This window comes from Gorilla gorilla, chromosome 1 (assembly GCF_029281585.2).
Source record: "Gorilla gorilla gorilla isolate KB3781 chromosome 1, NHGRI_mGorGor1-v2.1_pri, whole genome shotgun sequence".
Taxonomy (NCBI): Eukaryota; Metazoa; Chordata; class Mammalia; order Primates; family Hominidae; genus Gorilla; species Gorilla gorilla.
Genome location: NC_073224.2, coordinates 103935229 through 103949288, shown reverse-complemented (window position 1 = coordinate 103949288; position 14060 = coordinate 103935229). Strand labels below are relative to the sequence as shown.

The following is a 14060-nucleotide window of genomic DNA, read 5'->3' as shown; positions in this document are numbered from 1 at the left end:
GCTGCAGATGTAAGTGAGCTTGAAGACTTAGGAGTAGGAAGCAGAAGTACTTTATGTTTGACAGCAGCTCTTTGCTCCATATGGTAGAGGCAGTACCATATATCTAGAGGCAGTAGCGAAGGTTTGGAAGATTCAAGGGAGGAGAAAAGCCATGAGGTATGTGCATGGTGAATACAGGGAGGTATACGGGGATCATCAAGCCATGTTTTGGACCAGCCAAGGTGGATGATGATGATTTTATGATGGTGTCATCCTGCCAAAATGTCTATTTTTGTTTTCATTTTTATAGCAACTAGGCACAACAGGGAGAATTCAGCCAGGGATAAGGCTTTGCCAGTCAAATGCAGTAACAAGCCAAATGGGTAACAAAAGAAAGTTTATTATATTGGCAAAAGAGTAGTTGAAACAATGAACTAAGAAAAGTGAACTGGGTGGGGAGTGGCATGAATAAAGGAGGGAGCTTGTGGGCAGGGGAGAGACTAGATCCTAGTGGATGTACCCAAGCAAATCCAAAAGAAGGGGCTGCTGTGAAATGGGGGCCTGAATTCATGATCCCAGAGAGTTAGAAGATATGGTTTCTAGTTCAGACTCTGCACAACTTTGAGGTCTCCTTTGCCCCCTCTGGCCATATGTTCCTGACCTACGTAGAGTGGAAGTATCCTAAATCCGCTTGCAGCTGGGACTTTCTATGATGCCACATTGTTGATCAATATTTTAGGCACTTTGGTATCTGAATCAAATACACTGAGCCCTCAGTAGTAGCCCATGTGTGCTTAGATTATTGGTTCCAATCTTATTGATAATGCCTGCAGAAACCCCGATCAATGCCTGTGATGATCTAACATCTGTGACTTTAGATGCCCAGTCATGTTTTGGATTCCTCCAGAAACCCTAATTTCAATTCCCAAGCTATGTCATTATAAATACCCTTCTAAGTCATGATCTTCTAATCTTTATGGAAATCCTGTGAGGGTTTATGAAGGGGAAGGATGCTCTGGGGGATCTGTTAGTGACACAGGGTGACAAAGTGACAGAATGACAGAGCCACTGGAATGTGGGAAGTTGACATCACAACCAGCTGGTTGGGAAACAGTTTTCACATAATCTGTGGCTCATTCTCTCGAGTTGAATGCAATGTGTGTATAAAAGGCTCCCACTCAGTGTATCTATCCGCAGTCCCATCGTTTGCCCAAGGTTAAGAGGACAAGGTGAGTGTTTTTACTGATCTGATGGCAGTTTGGGGATGACTAGGGCTGCTACACCTCCTCTGGGAAAAGCCATTCAAAGTTGGAGAGAATGGAAATTGATAATTCCAGGAAGACCAGGCTCATGGCAATCATCAAGGTGGTTCAGAAGCAGCAAACCCAGAAGGAGTGAAGTTAACCAGAGACTGGGGCAGTGCAGACTTGGGAGTGGTAAGAGGAACTAGTTTGTAGGACAAGAGACAGCCACACAGGGCTGAAGAGTAGGGCTAAAGGCACAGCTCATGATGCAAGAAAGAAAAAAAGGGAGATGATGATGAGAGGTGACGTAACTGTAGACTCAGGTTAAAAATATGGTTTTTAGAATGTATAAATTAGAAGATAGGATAATAAGTAAGTGAAGATTTGGGGGACTACATAGTGCCCTAAGCGACTGCCTTTGAAGTCAGGAGTCTTGAGAGAATCAGGCCAGGCACAAGAGAAGGTGTCACCAGACTCTAACTTACTCACTGCTGAATCTCTCCTATGTCAGGAAAGCAGGGCTGCTCTGCTATTATGATGTGGCTTCTGGAGCCACATATTCAACTGTAGAATTTCAGGCTCTGTAGAAAAATGTTGATATAAACAAGGTTTACATTAATTAGGCTTTTGAAATGTTTGCATCGTTTTTTAGAGTAACTGGACTTTCTCCAAGATGTCCTATCAGAAACACCAGCAGAAATGGCAGCTCCCTGCCAAGTGCCTCCCCAAATATCCATCCAAGTGGGCCCCTCAGGATCCTGCTTCATGTCCAGCTCCATGCCCCCCTCCAGCTCCTTCCTGCTGTGTTCCCAGTTGCTGTATTTCTGGATTTGGAGGCCACTGCTCTCTAGTTTCACTCCAGTTTCCACGATTCTACCTGCGTCAGCCCCAGCATTCTGACTGCTGTGAGCACGAGTCTTCTAGATGTTCCACTTGCCATAGCTCTGGAGACTGCAGCTGACCTGTGACCTTTAAGGAACCAAAGAACCACAGCCAAGGACCCACCCTGAGTTGATGTCTTCCCTCACTCTTACCCTCCTCCTTCCTTCTCCTCCTGAACTCAGCTGCCTATTTCCATAGGTGATGGGCTCCCCCTTTTGCTGAGAACCTCAGGCCTCTTGGCCTTGGCTGTGTTCCTAGATCAAGGAGACCTGCATGCAAAAGAAAAATCTGCTTTTTGAAGCCTGATCAGTGTGCTAAAATAAAGCTTATCTTTCCTGGTGCCCTATATGTTTGTCGATACTCCATCCTCAGCTCTGAAAAGCTCACATTAATCTGAATTATTTAAGCAGACTCCCACAAGGTGCCAGCCAGGTGGAAATTCCTACCAAGATAGACCTAGAGTCTGAGCTATTTGAGAAGGCTGTGAAAAGCAGAGATTCTGAAGGGTAGAGTAGAGGGAGTTTCCAAAATGTAAGTGACCTTGTTCCATGGCTGCTGCCGCAGGTGACACCATCACAGAGATTTCTTTCTGTTTATCGAGGACATTTTGCTGCCCAGATCCTCCTTATTTGGGAGAATCTCATGCTCAGGAAGGAGATGGTACAGCAGTGCTTGTACCTCTCAGATCTCAGTTTCAGAAGCCATGAGAAATACTCTGCTTGAGCATATTCACTCAACTGAGTCCCTCGCTCCATGTCTTCACACAGAAGCCAGGATGAGGGAGGAAGTTGTACATGGTCCAATCAGCACAATACCCAGGAGACTTCTGGCATTGGTGTTGCTATCTACCCTTTTCAGGTTTTTCCCTCATCTATTCAACAAGCCAAATGGCATAGGTGTAGGGCCTGCTTTTAAAGCAATGTCCTTCCTGACCCAACAGTGGCCATGGCTCATAAGCCACAGCAATGCTTCTGTACATCCTCCAGGGCTATGGCTCTTAGCCACAATCTTGAGACACACGGTGCCTATCAGGTCAGTGGGAGAAATAGGGTTATGGTCAGTACCCCAGAAACTGCACATATCCACAGCTTAGAATAACTAAACCATGGCTATGCTGTCAAAACATCTGGTTTCAGGCAGAGGAGTGTCACACACTTGAATGCCACCCACTAAGTATGTTCTGGCAGAAGAGAGACTGTTCCAGGCTGTCCCTTGGCCCAAAATCATTTACTAAAGGTCATGGCTGGCCCAGGGCATTCAGGGCACTGGGAGTTCTGAGGGTAAGAATGAAGGCAGATTTCATCACCGTCCTTGACATCCCTATGCTCAGTCCAAGGAGGAGGACTTCCAGTGTTTTCCAGCCTCTGACAAAAGGAACAGTAGGGTTCCAGAGAGGTTCTTCGGGGGTTCTTGAGATTTCTATTTGTATGTATATGTGTGTGTTTATGTGTGTTGACACGTTGGAGAATATTCAGAATGCCTGTTCAAAATGTTAAATAACAGGTGACAATGATAACACCTGGGAGATCACCCAGCTCTCCATGTTCATCTGGGCTGTTAGTCTAACTAGTTTACTATTAACTGATCTAAATAGTAGATTGCAGAGTAAAAATTGTGTAACATCTTTGTGTGTATTTTTAACTTTTTAATCATAGTTATTGATTTAAGGGGAAATGTTATTTTTATCCTTATTGTAGCCTCATCTTTAAAATAATATCTTCCATCTCACATTCACTCCTTTCCAATGGAGAGCAAGTGAGTTGTCTGAGAGGTGAAATAGCAAGAGTTCTGCCTTCCTTTGTCTCTGCTTTTCTACTGTGCTCACTCTGGTTGCTGGAAGGATGTCTCTCTGTGGACCAAGTTCTATCCCAATGCAGGCTCCAAGGTTTAGACTTTGAGATAAATATTATGAAGTTCATTTTGGCAGTGGTACAAGTTACATTTGCCGAAGCTCTGATTTATAAACTCTCTGTCTTAAACCATTCTCTTTCTCAATTGTTTAAGAGTTTGGGAAGGAAAGGCATATGATTAATTAATTCTCTCAAAAATCCCAATATTACAAAGAGTGTGACTGTGTACAGAATTCACCCCACCATTTATACATCTAGTTATGTAAAATTTTATTCACACGAAACTGTATTACAGCTCATTGTATTAAATACAATACCAGATAAGTCCAGGTGCACCAATGTCTCATGATAAATTATTTTAACAGCTATCCCCTAGTGACATGGTAATATCATAGTGCAAGGCATTACTCATGTGTTTGTGGTGATGCTGGTGCAAAAAAACCTACCTGGCTCTCAGTTGCATAAAGGTATAGCACATATAATTATGTATAGTACATAATTCTTGATAATGATAATAAATGACTATGTTGTTGGTTTTTATGTATTCACTGGATTTTTATCATTATTTTAGAGTATACTCCCCTACTTACATAAAAAGTTAACTGTAAGACAGCCTTAGGCAGGTCCTTCAGGAGATATCCAGAAGAAGGAAGGCACTGTTGTCATAGATGGCAGCTCCATGCATGTTATTGTCCCTGAAGACCTTCCAGTGGGACAAGGTGTGGAAGTGAAATACAGTGATACTGATGATCCTGACCTGTGTAGAACTAGGCTAATGTGTGTGCTTGGGTCTTAGTTGTTAACAAAAAAGTTTAATTTTTTTAATTAGGAAGAAAACTTTACAGAATAAGGATATAAGAAAGACAATATTTTTGTACAGTTGTACAATGTGTGTTTTAAGCTCCTATTACAAAAGAGTAAAAAAGTTAAAAAAATAAAAAGTTTATAAAGTTAAAAAGTTATAGTAAACAAAGATTAATTTATCATTGAAGAAATAGATTTTGTATAAATTTAGTGTCCCCTAACTGTATAGTGTCTTTTTTTTTTTTTTTTTTTGAGACGGAGTCTCGCTGTCGCCCAGGTTGGAGTGCAGTGGCGCGATCTCGGCTCACTGCAGGCTCCGCCCCCCGGGGTTCACGCCATTCTCCTGCCTCAGCCTCCCGAGTAGCTGGGACTACAGGCGCCCGCCACCTCGCCCGGCTAATTTTTTGTATTTTTAGTAGAGACGGAGTTTCACCGTGTTAGCCAGGATGGTCTCGATCTCCTGACCTCGTGATCCACCCGCCTCGGCCTCCCAAAGTGCTGGGATTACAGGTGTATAGTGTCTTTAAAGTCTGCAGTAGTGTAATTTCCTCGGCTGTCACATTCACCCTCCACTCACTCACTAACTCACGTAGAGCAACCTCCAGTCCTGCAAGCTCCATTCATGGTAAGTGCCCTATACAAGTGTACCATTTGTATCTTTTATACTATATTTTCCTGTAAATACACTGGTGTATATACAAACTATATATATATACTGTATATATATAATTTTTATATATGCTATATATTCCCTGTATATATAATTTATATATAGTGTATATATATATACTATATGTACTGTAGATATATTTACTGTACCGTTTCTATGTTTAGATACAAAAATACTTACCATTGTGTTACTACTGCCTAAAGTATTCAGTATAGTAACATGCTGTACAGGTTTATAGCCCATGAACAATAAGCCAGACCATACAGCCTAGGTGTGTAGTAGACTACACCATCTAGGTTTGTGGAACTATGCTCTATGATGTTCATACAACGACGAAATCACCTAAAGTTGCATTTCTCAAAATGTATCCCTGTCCTTAAGTAACACATGACACTACTACTAGAAAAAAAGCCTGTTAAAAATGACATGGTATTGGTACTGCAAGAAGGATATTAGATGACCAGCTGATTTAGAAGTACAGTTAGGAGCATTTGCTGATAAAGAACTTCAGAAAGACTGCAGCATGACAACAACCTCACTTCATGAATTATTCTAAGGTTGAGATCGTGAAATATTTATAATAAAACTGAACAGGAGTATGCCTATTGAGAATATTTCCATTTCGCTTATTTTTGTACAATATGGTTAAGCAAGTCAATGGAAAGATGACTGACACATGCGCAACAGAAGAAAACTTTAAATATTGAGATCAGCTTTTTAGCATATTATTGAATAAATCAGCACAATGGGATGTTTATACTGACATTGGAAAAGCAATGACAAGAAAAATTGTAGAAACTATGTTTTATATAGACATTATTGCTAAAGTGTGCTTAAGTAATTGTGTGTTGCATGAAAAACAAATGAATTTAAGAAGCTGCAGATATATTGCAAAATGATGTCTGACAAAGCCATTCATAAAAATTGGCTTTAAATTTTCAGCTTTTCAGTGTTATTTGTATGAAATGAGAAGACATGGGATAAGTCCTGGTCACCGGCAATAAGGAACAATGTCCTGGCAAAGATATTTCAAATGAGATAAGAAACAACCATTTTTTGTTGCTAAACATCATTATGTTGATAAATATCTCATAAACATATCATAGTTACAACAGCTGGAAATTTTTGTTGATTTGTTTAATAAACTGAAAAAGCTTGTCATGTGCAATATTGCAAGGTCAATATATTTAAAGCAGCAGATAAAGTGTAAATAATCAAATGAAAACTGACAACACAGAAAATAAATTCAGCTTTCTGAAACACTTAATCACTATTAATTCATTAAATAATTGTTTATCAAGTGCTTTTTATGGGCTAGACATTGATCTGAGAGCTGAGGATATGGCTATAAACAAAAACAGTTCCTACTGTCATGGAGTTTAGTTTCATGGAGGCAGCAGACAATAACTACACAATGGCTAAATATATAACATATTACATGGTACTAAATAGTATGGAAAAGAAATAAAGGAAGGCTGGGGGAACAGACAGTATGGGTGCAGGCCTGCTAGTTTATACAGGGTGGTTAGGGAAGGCTTGTGTGATCAAGTATTCTTTCGTAGGAAGTGAAGAAGCAAATCACATAGATATCTGGAGAAAGAGCACTGTTAGGCAGAGAGCACCAGGAACACTAAACTCAGTCAGGATTGTGCAAGATGCTTCGGAGGCACAGCAAAGAGGTCAGTGTGCCTGGAAGGAGGGAGTGGCTGCCTGGATTACAAGGATAAGTTGGATTCAATCTGTGAGGACCTTATGGGATTTGGGCTTTTACTGTGGATGACATGGGTATGCATTGGAGGGTTTGGAGCAGGGGTATGCCACTACCTAAGCTATGGGTTTTTCACTTTTATTATTTTTAATTGACACATAATAATTTCACCTATGTATGAGGTACAGTGTAATAATTTAATACATGTATACAATGTGTAATGATCAAATCAGGGTAATTAGCATATCCATCACCTCAAACATTTATCATTTCCTTTTATTGGAAACATTCAAAATCCTCTTCTAGCTATTTAAAATATACAGGGAATTATGAATTATAGTCACCCTATAGTGCTAGAACACTGGAATTTACTCCTCTTATCGAGGTCTGCTTTGCATCTGTTAACCCACCTTTGGCTACCTCCCCTTCTGCTTTGTTGAGGAAAGACTAGAAGTTAAGTGCAGACCAGGGTAACCACATAGGAGGCCACCACAGTAGTCAAGGCAAGAGCTAATGGTGGCTGGGACCAGGGAATTTGTGGTGGAAGAAAATTTCAGATTCTAGATATATTTTGAAGACTGAAGCAACAGGATGTATGGGTCTATAAGAAAAAGAGGACTCAAGGATTGCTTTCATCTGGGCAATGGGAAGGATACAGTTGCATTTTAAGAGATGAAGACTTTAGGAGTAATGAGTGTTTTTTGAGGCAGGAGGGAAGTTTTGTTTTATATGTGAGATACCTATTTCCTGTCCAAGTAGGAACTTTAAGAGACAAACTTGGATACTTAAGTCTGGAGAGAGAAGTTTGAGAATTATCAGCATATGTTTGAGACAGGATGATATCACCTAGAGAGGAAATACAGATAGAGAAGACAGGATATACAATGACTCAACCCTGGGACACTCCAATATTTGGAAATCAAAGATATGAGAAGTAAGCATCAAAGAAAGTTGGGTGGGGGGTAGTGATCAGTGAGGAAGGAGGCCATCTATCTACAAGGGAATAGGGGCCGAGCAGTCAGGTGAAGAAAGTACTGCAAGAAAGAGGTAGTGATTATGCCAGTCACGTGCTGCTGGTGGTGTCAATCACATCCATTATATCTGGCAAAAAGCAGATCAACAGTGACTTTGACAAGAGCATTTTAGGCAAACTGGTGGGACAAAAGCTTGACTGACGAGGTTTAAAGCAGGATTGGAGACAAGGAGTACCAACAACTTAAAAAAAACTTTTGAGGAATATAATGCTTTAAAAAAATAGATAATTGAGTGTTGACTTGAAGTGGTTGTGAGACCTAGGGAGAGAGAAAAGGAGAGAGAGACAGACACGGATTTTTTTTTAAGATGAGCATTATAAGTATTTTTTAGATGGAAAATATAACGTTTTATGTGCTGATGAAACAATCCAGTATAGAGAGGAAAAACAATTATGAAGGATGGAGAGGGGAGAATTGCTGGTATGATACTCTTGGGTAGATGAGAGGGATGGAATCCAGGTCACCAATGGAGGGTTGTCCCCAGATAGGAGCATGGACAGGTTACACATGGTAGCAAGAGGGACCACAGTAGAAAGGTAGGTGAGTAAACAAGACTATATGGATGTTCTCTTATAATTGCTTCTGTTTTCTCAGTAACATAATAAGTATGCTCATCATTGAAAGGGAGAAGAGTGATGGAAATGTTGGAGATTCGGGGAGAGAGACAGAGGGGCAAGAGAGACATGGATGATGCAAGCACATGATTTTAATGATAGTTTGTGGAGCTTATACTGGGTAAGAAGAGAAATGAAGACATGAAGGAGATATTGGCCAGATAAAACATTGTGGTATCAATGAATTGTAGTTTCCAGCATATTGAAAAACTTCTCAGAGTGGGATACCAGAGCAAGTAAGTTGGAAATACAGGAGGTTAGTTTTGGGAAATGGACTATTTGAAACTCATTTTACAGAAGGGTTGTAGTTGTTAATAATAATGACTGGTCTAGGCTGGTATGACATGGGAGTAGATGAACGTTAGGATGAAAGACAAACCAGTGAGAGGTGCAGAGTCAAAGAATTGTGAAGTAAATTATTAAATGAATCATTTTTGTGAATATTCAAACCACCAAAGACCATGACAGAAAGTCTTGGATTGAGCAACAGTGAACAGGGTGCCAGATACTTACCTGGGGATTTGCAATGAAGAGAAGCAGTGGTTGGTGTAATGGATGCCTAGCCCATTCCTCGGCCCAATGAGTACAAAGGCATAGGCAAGAAGAAAATGGCCAGACTATGAGAGGACTATGCGGAACTCAGGTTTCACTTAGGGCAAGAAGGTGGAGGTGGCTTTGTGAGAAGAGTTGGTTGATACAGCACATTTTTTCAATGTACAGCCTTGAGTCTTGAGGGCTTGTGGGGGGTTTGGAGCGCTGGAGAAGGATGGAAGATGGAGTCCCATTGGGGATTGTGCAGACCTATGGGGAAGGGAGGAATCCTGGTGATGGCAGGCAATTTGGGAGTCCTGAGCTTCTGCTGGTGACTGAGACAAACAGGCAGAGGGCATGACCAGTTAGTGCTGAGTGTCATCAAGGCAGAATGAGGGAGCAGGCTGTGAGTGCTGAGGAGGACCCAGGAGGATGAGCAGAGTCCTGTCCACTCCCACCCCCACTCCCATTCCTCACCACCTCCATTCCTACTGGCTGTGGCTGGATTGCTTTTAAAAAGTTCCAGTCAAGGACTGAGGAATCTTAAAATGTTAAGAATAGCATCAAGGATTGTCTCACATTATAGATGTGCAAGTAATACATTACATTGCTTTATATAATGTCATATATCTCATCAAGTCATAGCATATCAAATAGTTCTCTATTCAACACTTACATTATCTGACATAGTTGTTTTTTAAAAATTATTTTGTCATTAAACACTTTTCAGTCAAGGAATGTGAACAGTTCTTAGACATTTCTGCTGATTGTCTCCAAATCCTTTATAACTATTTTTTCAAATATTGAGGTTAATCTAATAGAAAAATATGCTGAAATTGTAAAGTAAGCTGTTGAAAACCAAAACAAAGCAAGAAACAAATCCTGACAACTGTCTAACAGCAGGTGCTGTGACTGGTGCTCCCTGAGTTGTGGACTGCACAATCCGGACAGCTCCAAGCAAAGGCCCCAAGGACCATTTGCGAAGTAACTATTATTTTACCATTACTGCCCAACCAGAAAGAAAAAATACAGAAAAACAGTGGATGCAGAGACTAATTAATAATACTACAACTATCATCTGCATTTCATGAATTGAGTTTTGTATGTTCATCAAAATAACCCAATTTTTCTTAATTAACTAATTGATATAAATTTTAATGTAAAAGATAAATTGAAATAAATAAGCTCTTATCTGTTTTATGTATAGTGGTCTCAATGTAAGTTGCTATTAGACAAATGTTTGCAGTTGTTAAAGTATTTGAAGGCTCTCAGAGACTATTAGAGATTCCATGCTTTGTTAATAGGTGTTCTGTGAAAATAATAATTGCAAGTGGTAATTATCTTCACAAATGTTGTAAACAATATAAGTATCGTTGTGATAAAAATAACACATACTAATTTTATTCTTAGCATACAATCTGCATTTAAGAAAACAACATGCCTAATCAGAGAAGGCCAGAAAGTCACTGACAAATTATCTGACCTGGGAATACATCACCTTTAACTTGGGCATGAATTCGCATGCAGAGTTTCTGGTTCATCCTTGCCTTGATGTATAGTGTCTAATGGATGGGAAAAACTCATCAATGCAATTTATCTTATTTTTCAATATCAGCATATACTTGAGATACTATTCAACGTTAGTAAATATAATTAACCTTACTACACACATGTATTCTGCTTTGATGTGTTACTGAGAAAATAAATTTGTGAGACCTTTGCATTTTTTTCTCAACCGTAATACAAAGGGGCCGTTATCTGTATTTCTCGAACAAAGTTAAATGTATTATTTCATTATTAAATTAAAAATATGACATATATTGTGTTCAAATAATTTTGGGAAATGTGGTTCTAGAGCAATGTTATTCAAGCCTCTATTAGTAAGCAATGTGTATACTTTTATTTATTAATGAATTATCTACACGTATTACCATATAAATTTTAAGTACAATATAACAGAAAACAAAAAATGAAAATTTTAAAAGTTGGGAAAATAATTAGAAATACTACTTTGAGTCATGGTGGACACCTTCCCGTGTCATGTAGAGTCTTCTTTGGGGACCAAAGTTGGCTTAAATGAAAACAGAGCAACAATTACCAGAGCTAAACCCTCTGCAGGGCTTGGGGCCAGCAACATGGTTTGCATAGTATGAGGTGTTGTTACACACCAGACCACAAGAGGGCAATCGCGGGAAGACCACAGGATCCACGGGGAGATGAGGCCCTCCAATCTACAAGCCAGCAGTGTGGCTTGGAACACCTACCTCTACGAGCCTCATCTTAGACGTTTGAAAATGGAAACAACATCAACAAAGACAACAGACACTAAGTTGATCTATTTTGAAGGTCAAATAAGGTAATATATTTGAATTTTTTCCTAAGTTGTAAAGTGCTGTATAAAATGTTTATTTTCAATAAATTAGAAGACCGATGAATATCTTGCCTACTAATCTTATTAATCTTATTGCCTATCGATTTCTTGGATTTTGCTTCATGTGTCTATGTTCACATTTCTTGCTACCTTTTGTTCTCTCTGGCATTTTCTTGGCTTATTTTTCTTTTCTGACCGTTTTTCTTTCCTCCCTTTCTTTCTGTCTCTGTCCCGAGTTGGTCCTATGTAACTGCTCGCAAACTCTACCAGCACTCTTCAAGGAGCTTAATATGTTCTATCTCATTTAATCCTCACACCGACTGCATAGAAAAGTACTGTGTCCATCCTCTTTTTATAGACCAAGAATCTGAAGTTAAGAAATGTGTTCAGGCCGGGCGCGGTGGCTCACGCCTGTAATCCCAGCACTTTGGGAGGCCGAGGTGGGCGGATCACGAGGTCAGGAGATCGAGACCACGGTGAAACCCCATCTCTACTAAAAATACAAAAAATTAGCCGGGCGCAGTGGCGGGCGCCTGTAGTCCCAGCTACTCGGGAGGCTGAGGCAGGAGAATGGCGTGAACCCGGGAGGCGGAGCTTGCAGTGAGCCGAGATTGCACTACTGCACTCCAGCCTGGGCGACAGAGCGAGACTCCGTCTCAAAAAAAAAAAAAAAAAAAAAAAGAAATGTGTTCAAAGACGCAGAGCTGGTAAATTATAGAACTAAGCTTTGAGTCTAAGTTATTCCACTGAAGCAGCAAGTCCAATCAGGAGACAGAAGCGATGGAGTAAGTTAGACAGAGGGAATTTAATATAAGAATTAGTAACAATAATAAAAGAAAGACTAAACTATAAGACGTAAGAAAAAAGCTCAGGGAGGGTACCCAAAGAAGGACAAAAGTAGAAGGGGTTCTTACCTATTGGGAAAGGTGTGGTTCAGCCACGAGTCAGCAGAGAAGTGCTCTGGCTTAGCTAGATGGGGTGGGTCTGGAGTTTAACCCTCCAATAGGTGGCAAACAATAGGTCGCCTTCCCAATGCAGGGCAAGGCTGACATTGGGAACCATGTGGCTTGGATATGTAGTGGGAGTCCAGGCTTACCTTCAGAGTACGTGGGCAGCAAGCAGGCTTGCAAAGGGGGCCGCAGCTCTGTGTGGACTGCCCCTCCCCCACCTCCATACAGCTGATATGGGCAGCTCAGGCCATGGAGGGGCTTTGGTTTCAGGATGAGAAGGCTGTGAAAAGGTCATCCTCACGCCAAGGCTGCAAGGAGGCAGAGGGATCTCGTTCTGGGCCCTTGTGGCGGGCACCACCGGACTGCCACACACTCCCCCCTGCCTGCCTCTTCCAACTGCAGTGTCCCTCCAGCGCCCCCTATGGAGAAAGTTTAGCATTGTTCTCACTTTAATGGAGAAAGGATTCGAGGGATTACATTGTTTGTCCCAGAGCACAAATCGAAGGGTGTGTTTGGAGCTGAGAGATAATAAATTGGTAACTGACACGCTGATTATCTCGCTTGCGCGCGCACACACTCACTCGCACATACACAGTACCATGGAGACTTTTGGAATTCATATGTAAGATAAATCAACTAAAGAGGAGTCATTGCTCATTCTTCAGGACTGTTACGGATGGCTGTGTTTTCCACCAGGAGGCAGCAAAGCCAAGACTTCACCCAGACTGCAGCAGCGATGTGCAGTCAGGAATTACCTGAAGGTTCTTATACTTATCACCTTGATGGGTATTCTTGTACTGATCACCTTGATCAGGCCTGAGGAGAAAAAAGAGGACCACAGTTACCTCCAGGAATAGTTATTTCTAATTGAAGTTGGGATCCAAGATGTAGAGTGTAGTTAGGAAAAGGCTGTGATACTTCAACCTCTTGAAAGCAGAAGCATGACAGAGAGGACCTACTCCCAGATCCCAAAGGAGGACAGTTTAGGGCTTAGTTGAAGCCTGCAGCTTTAATTTTCGTTCCAGTTCACCTGGTGGGACACAGGAGGTACTGCTGGTCACCTAGCTACTCTATTTCAGGCTTTTTACAGACCACAAGAAGCTAATGCAAATTCAGAAATTATTTACAGATTGTTCAGAATATTGAGGACCCGAGATGGCCCTGTGCTTGTTCAGATCTTGGTGGCAACTAGCCCCAGAGGTAAATAACTCACTAGATGGGCCCAGGGATGGCTCGAGAATATATGCACGACTTAGGGACAGCAATCAGAGCAGGCAAGGAGAGCAGCCGGGAGGCTTGCCTGAAAGCAAGCACCTTTGTTTTTCCTTAGATTATTCAGTGACAGTTCTGTAAAACAGCAAAGTTTGTTAGTCAGGTCAGTCTTCTTACAATATTGAGAATGTTGCAATTGCCCATAGTGAAC

General features: G+C 41.0%; 1 protein-coding gene across 1 annotated transcript; it reads left to right on the top strand.

Annotated features, from left to right (window-relative positions):
- The first annotated feature begins 1884 nt into the window (after window positions 1-1884).
- LCE7A (late cornified envelope 7A) lies at window positions 1885-2419 on the top strand. The gene has a single exon (XM_055359464.2). It carries the CDS (start codon window positions 1897-1899, stop codon window positions 2182-2184), a length of 288 nt encoding a protein of 95 aa, XP_055215439.1. The 5' UTR covers window positions 1885-1896; the 3' UTR covers window positions 2185-2419.
- The last annotated feature ends 11641 nt before the right edge of the window (window positions 2420-14060 follow it).

Coding starts and splice junctions, on each gene's coding strand:
- LCE7A (XM_055359464.2), top strand. CDS start 1,897: ATGTCCTATCAGAAACACCAGCAGAAATGGCAGCTCCCTGCCAAGTGC.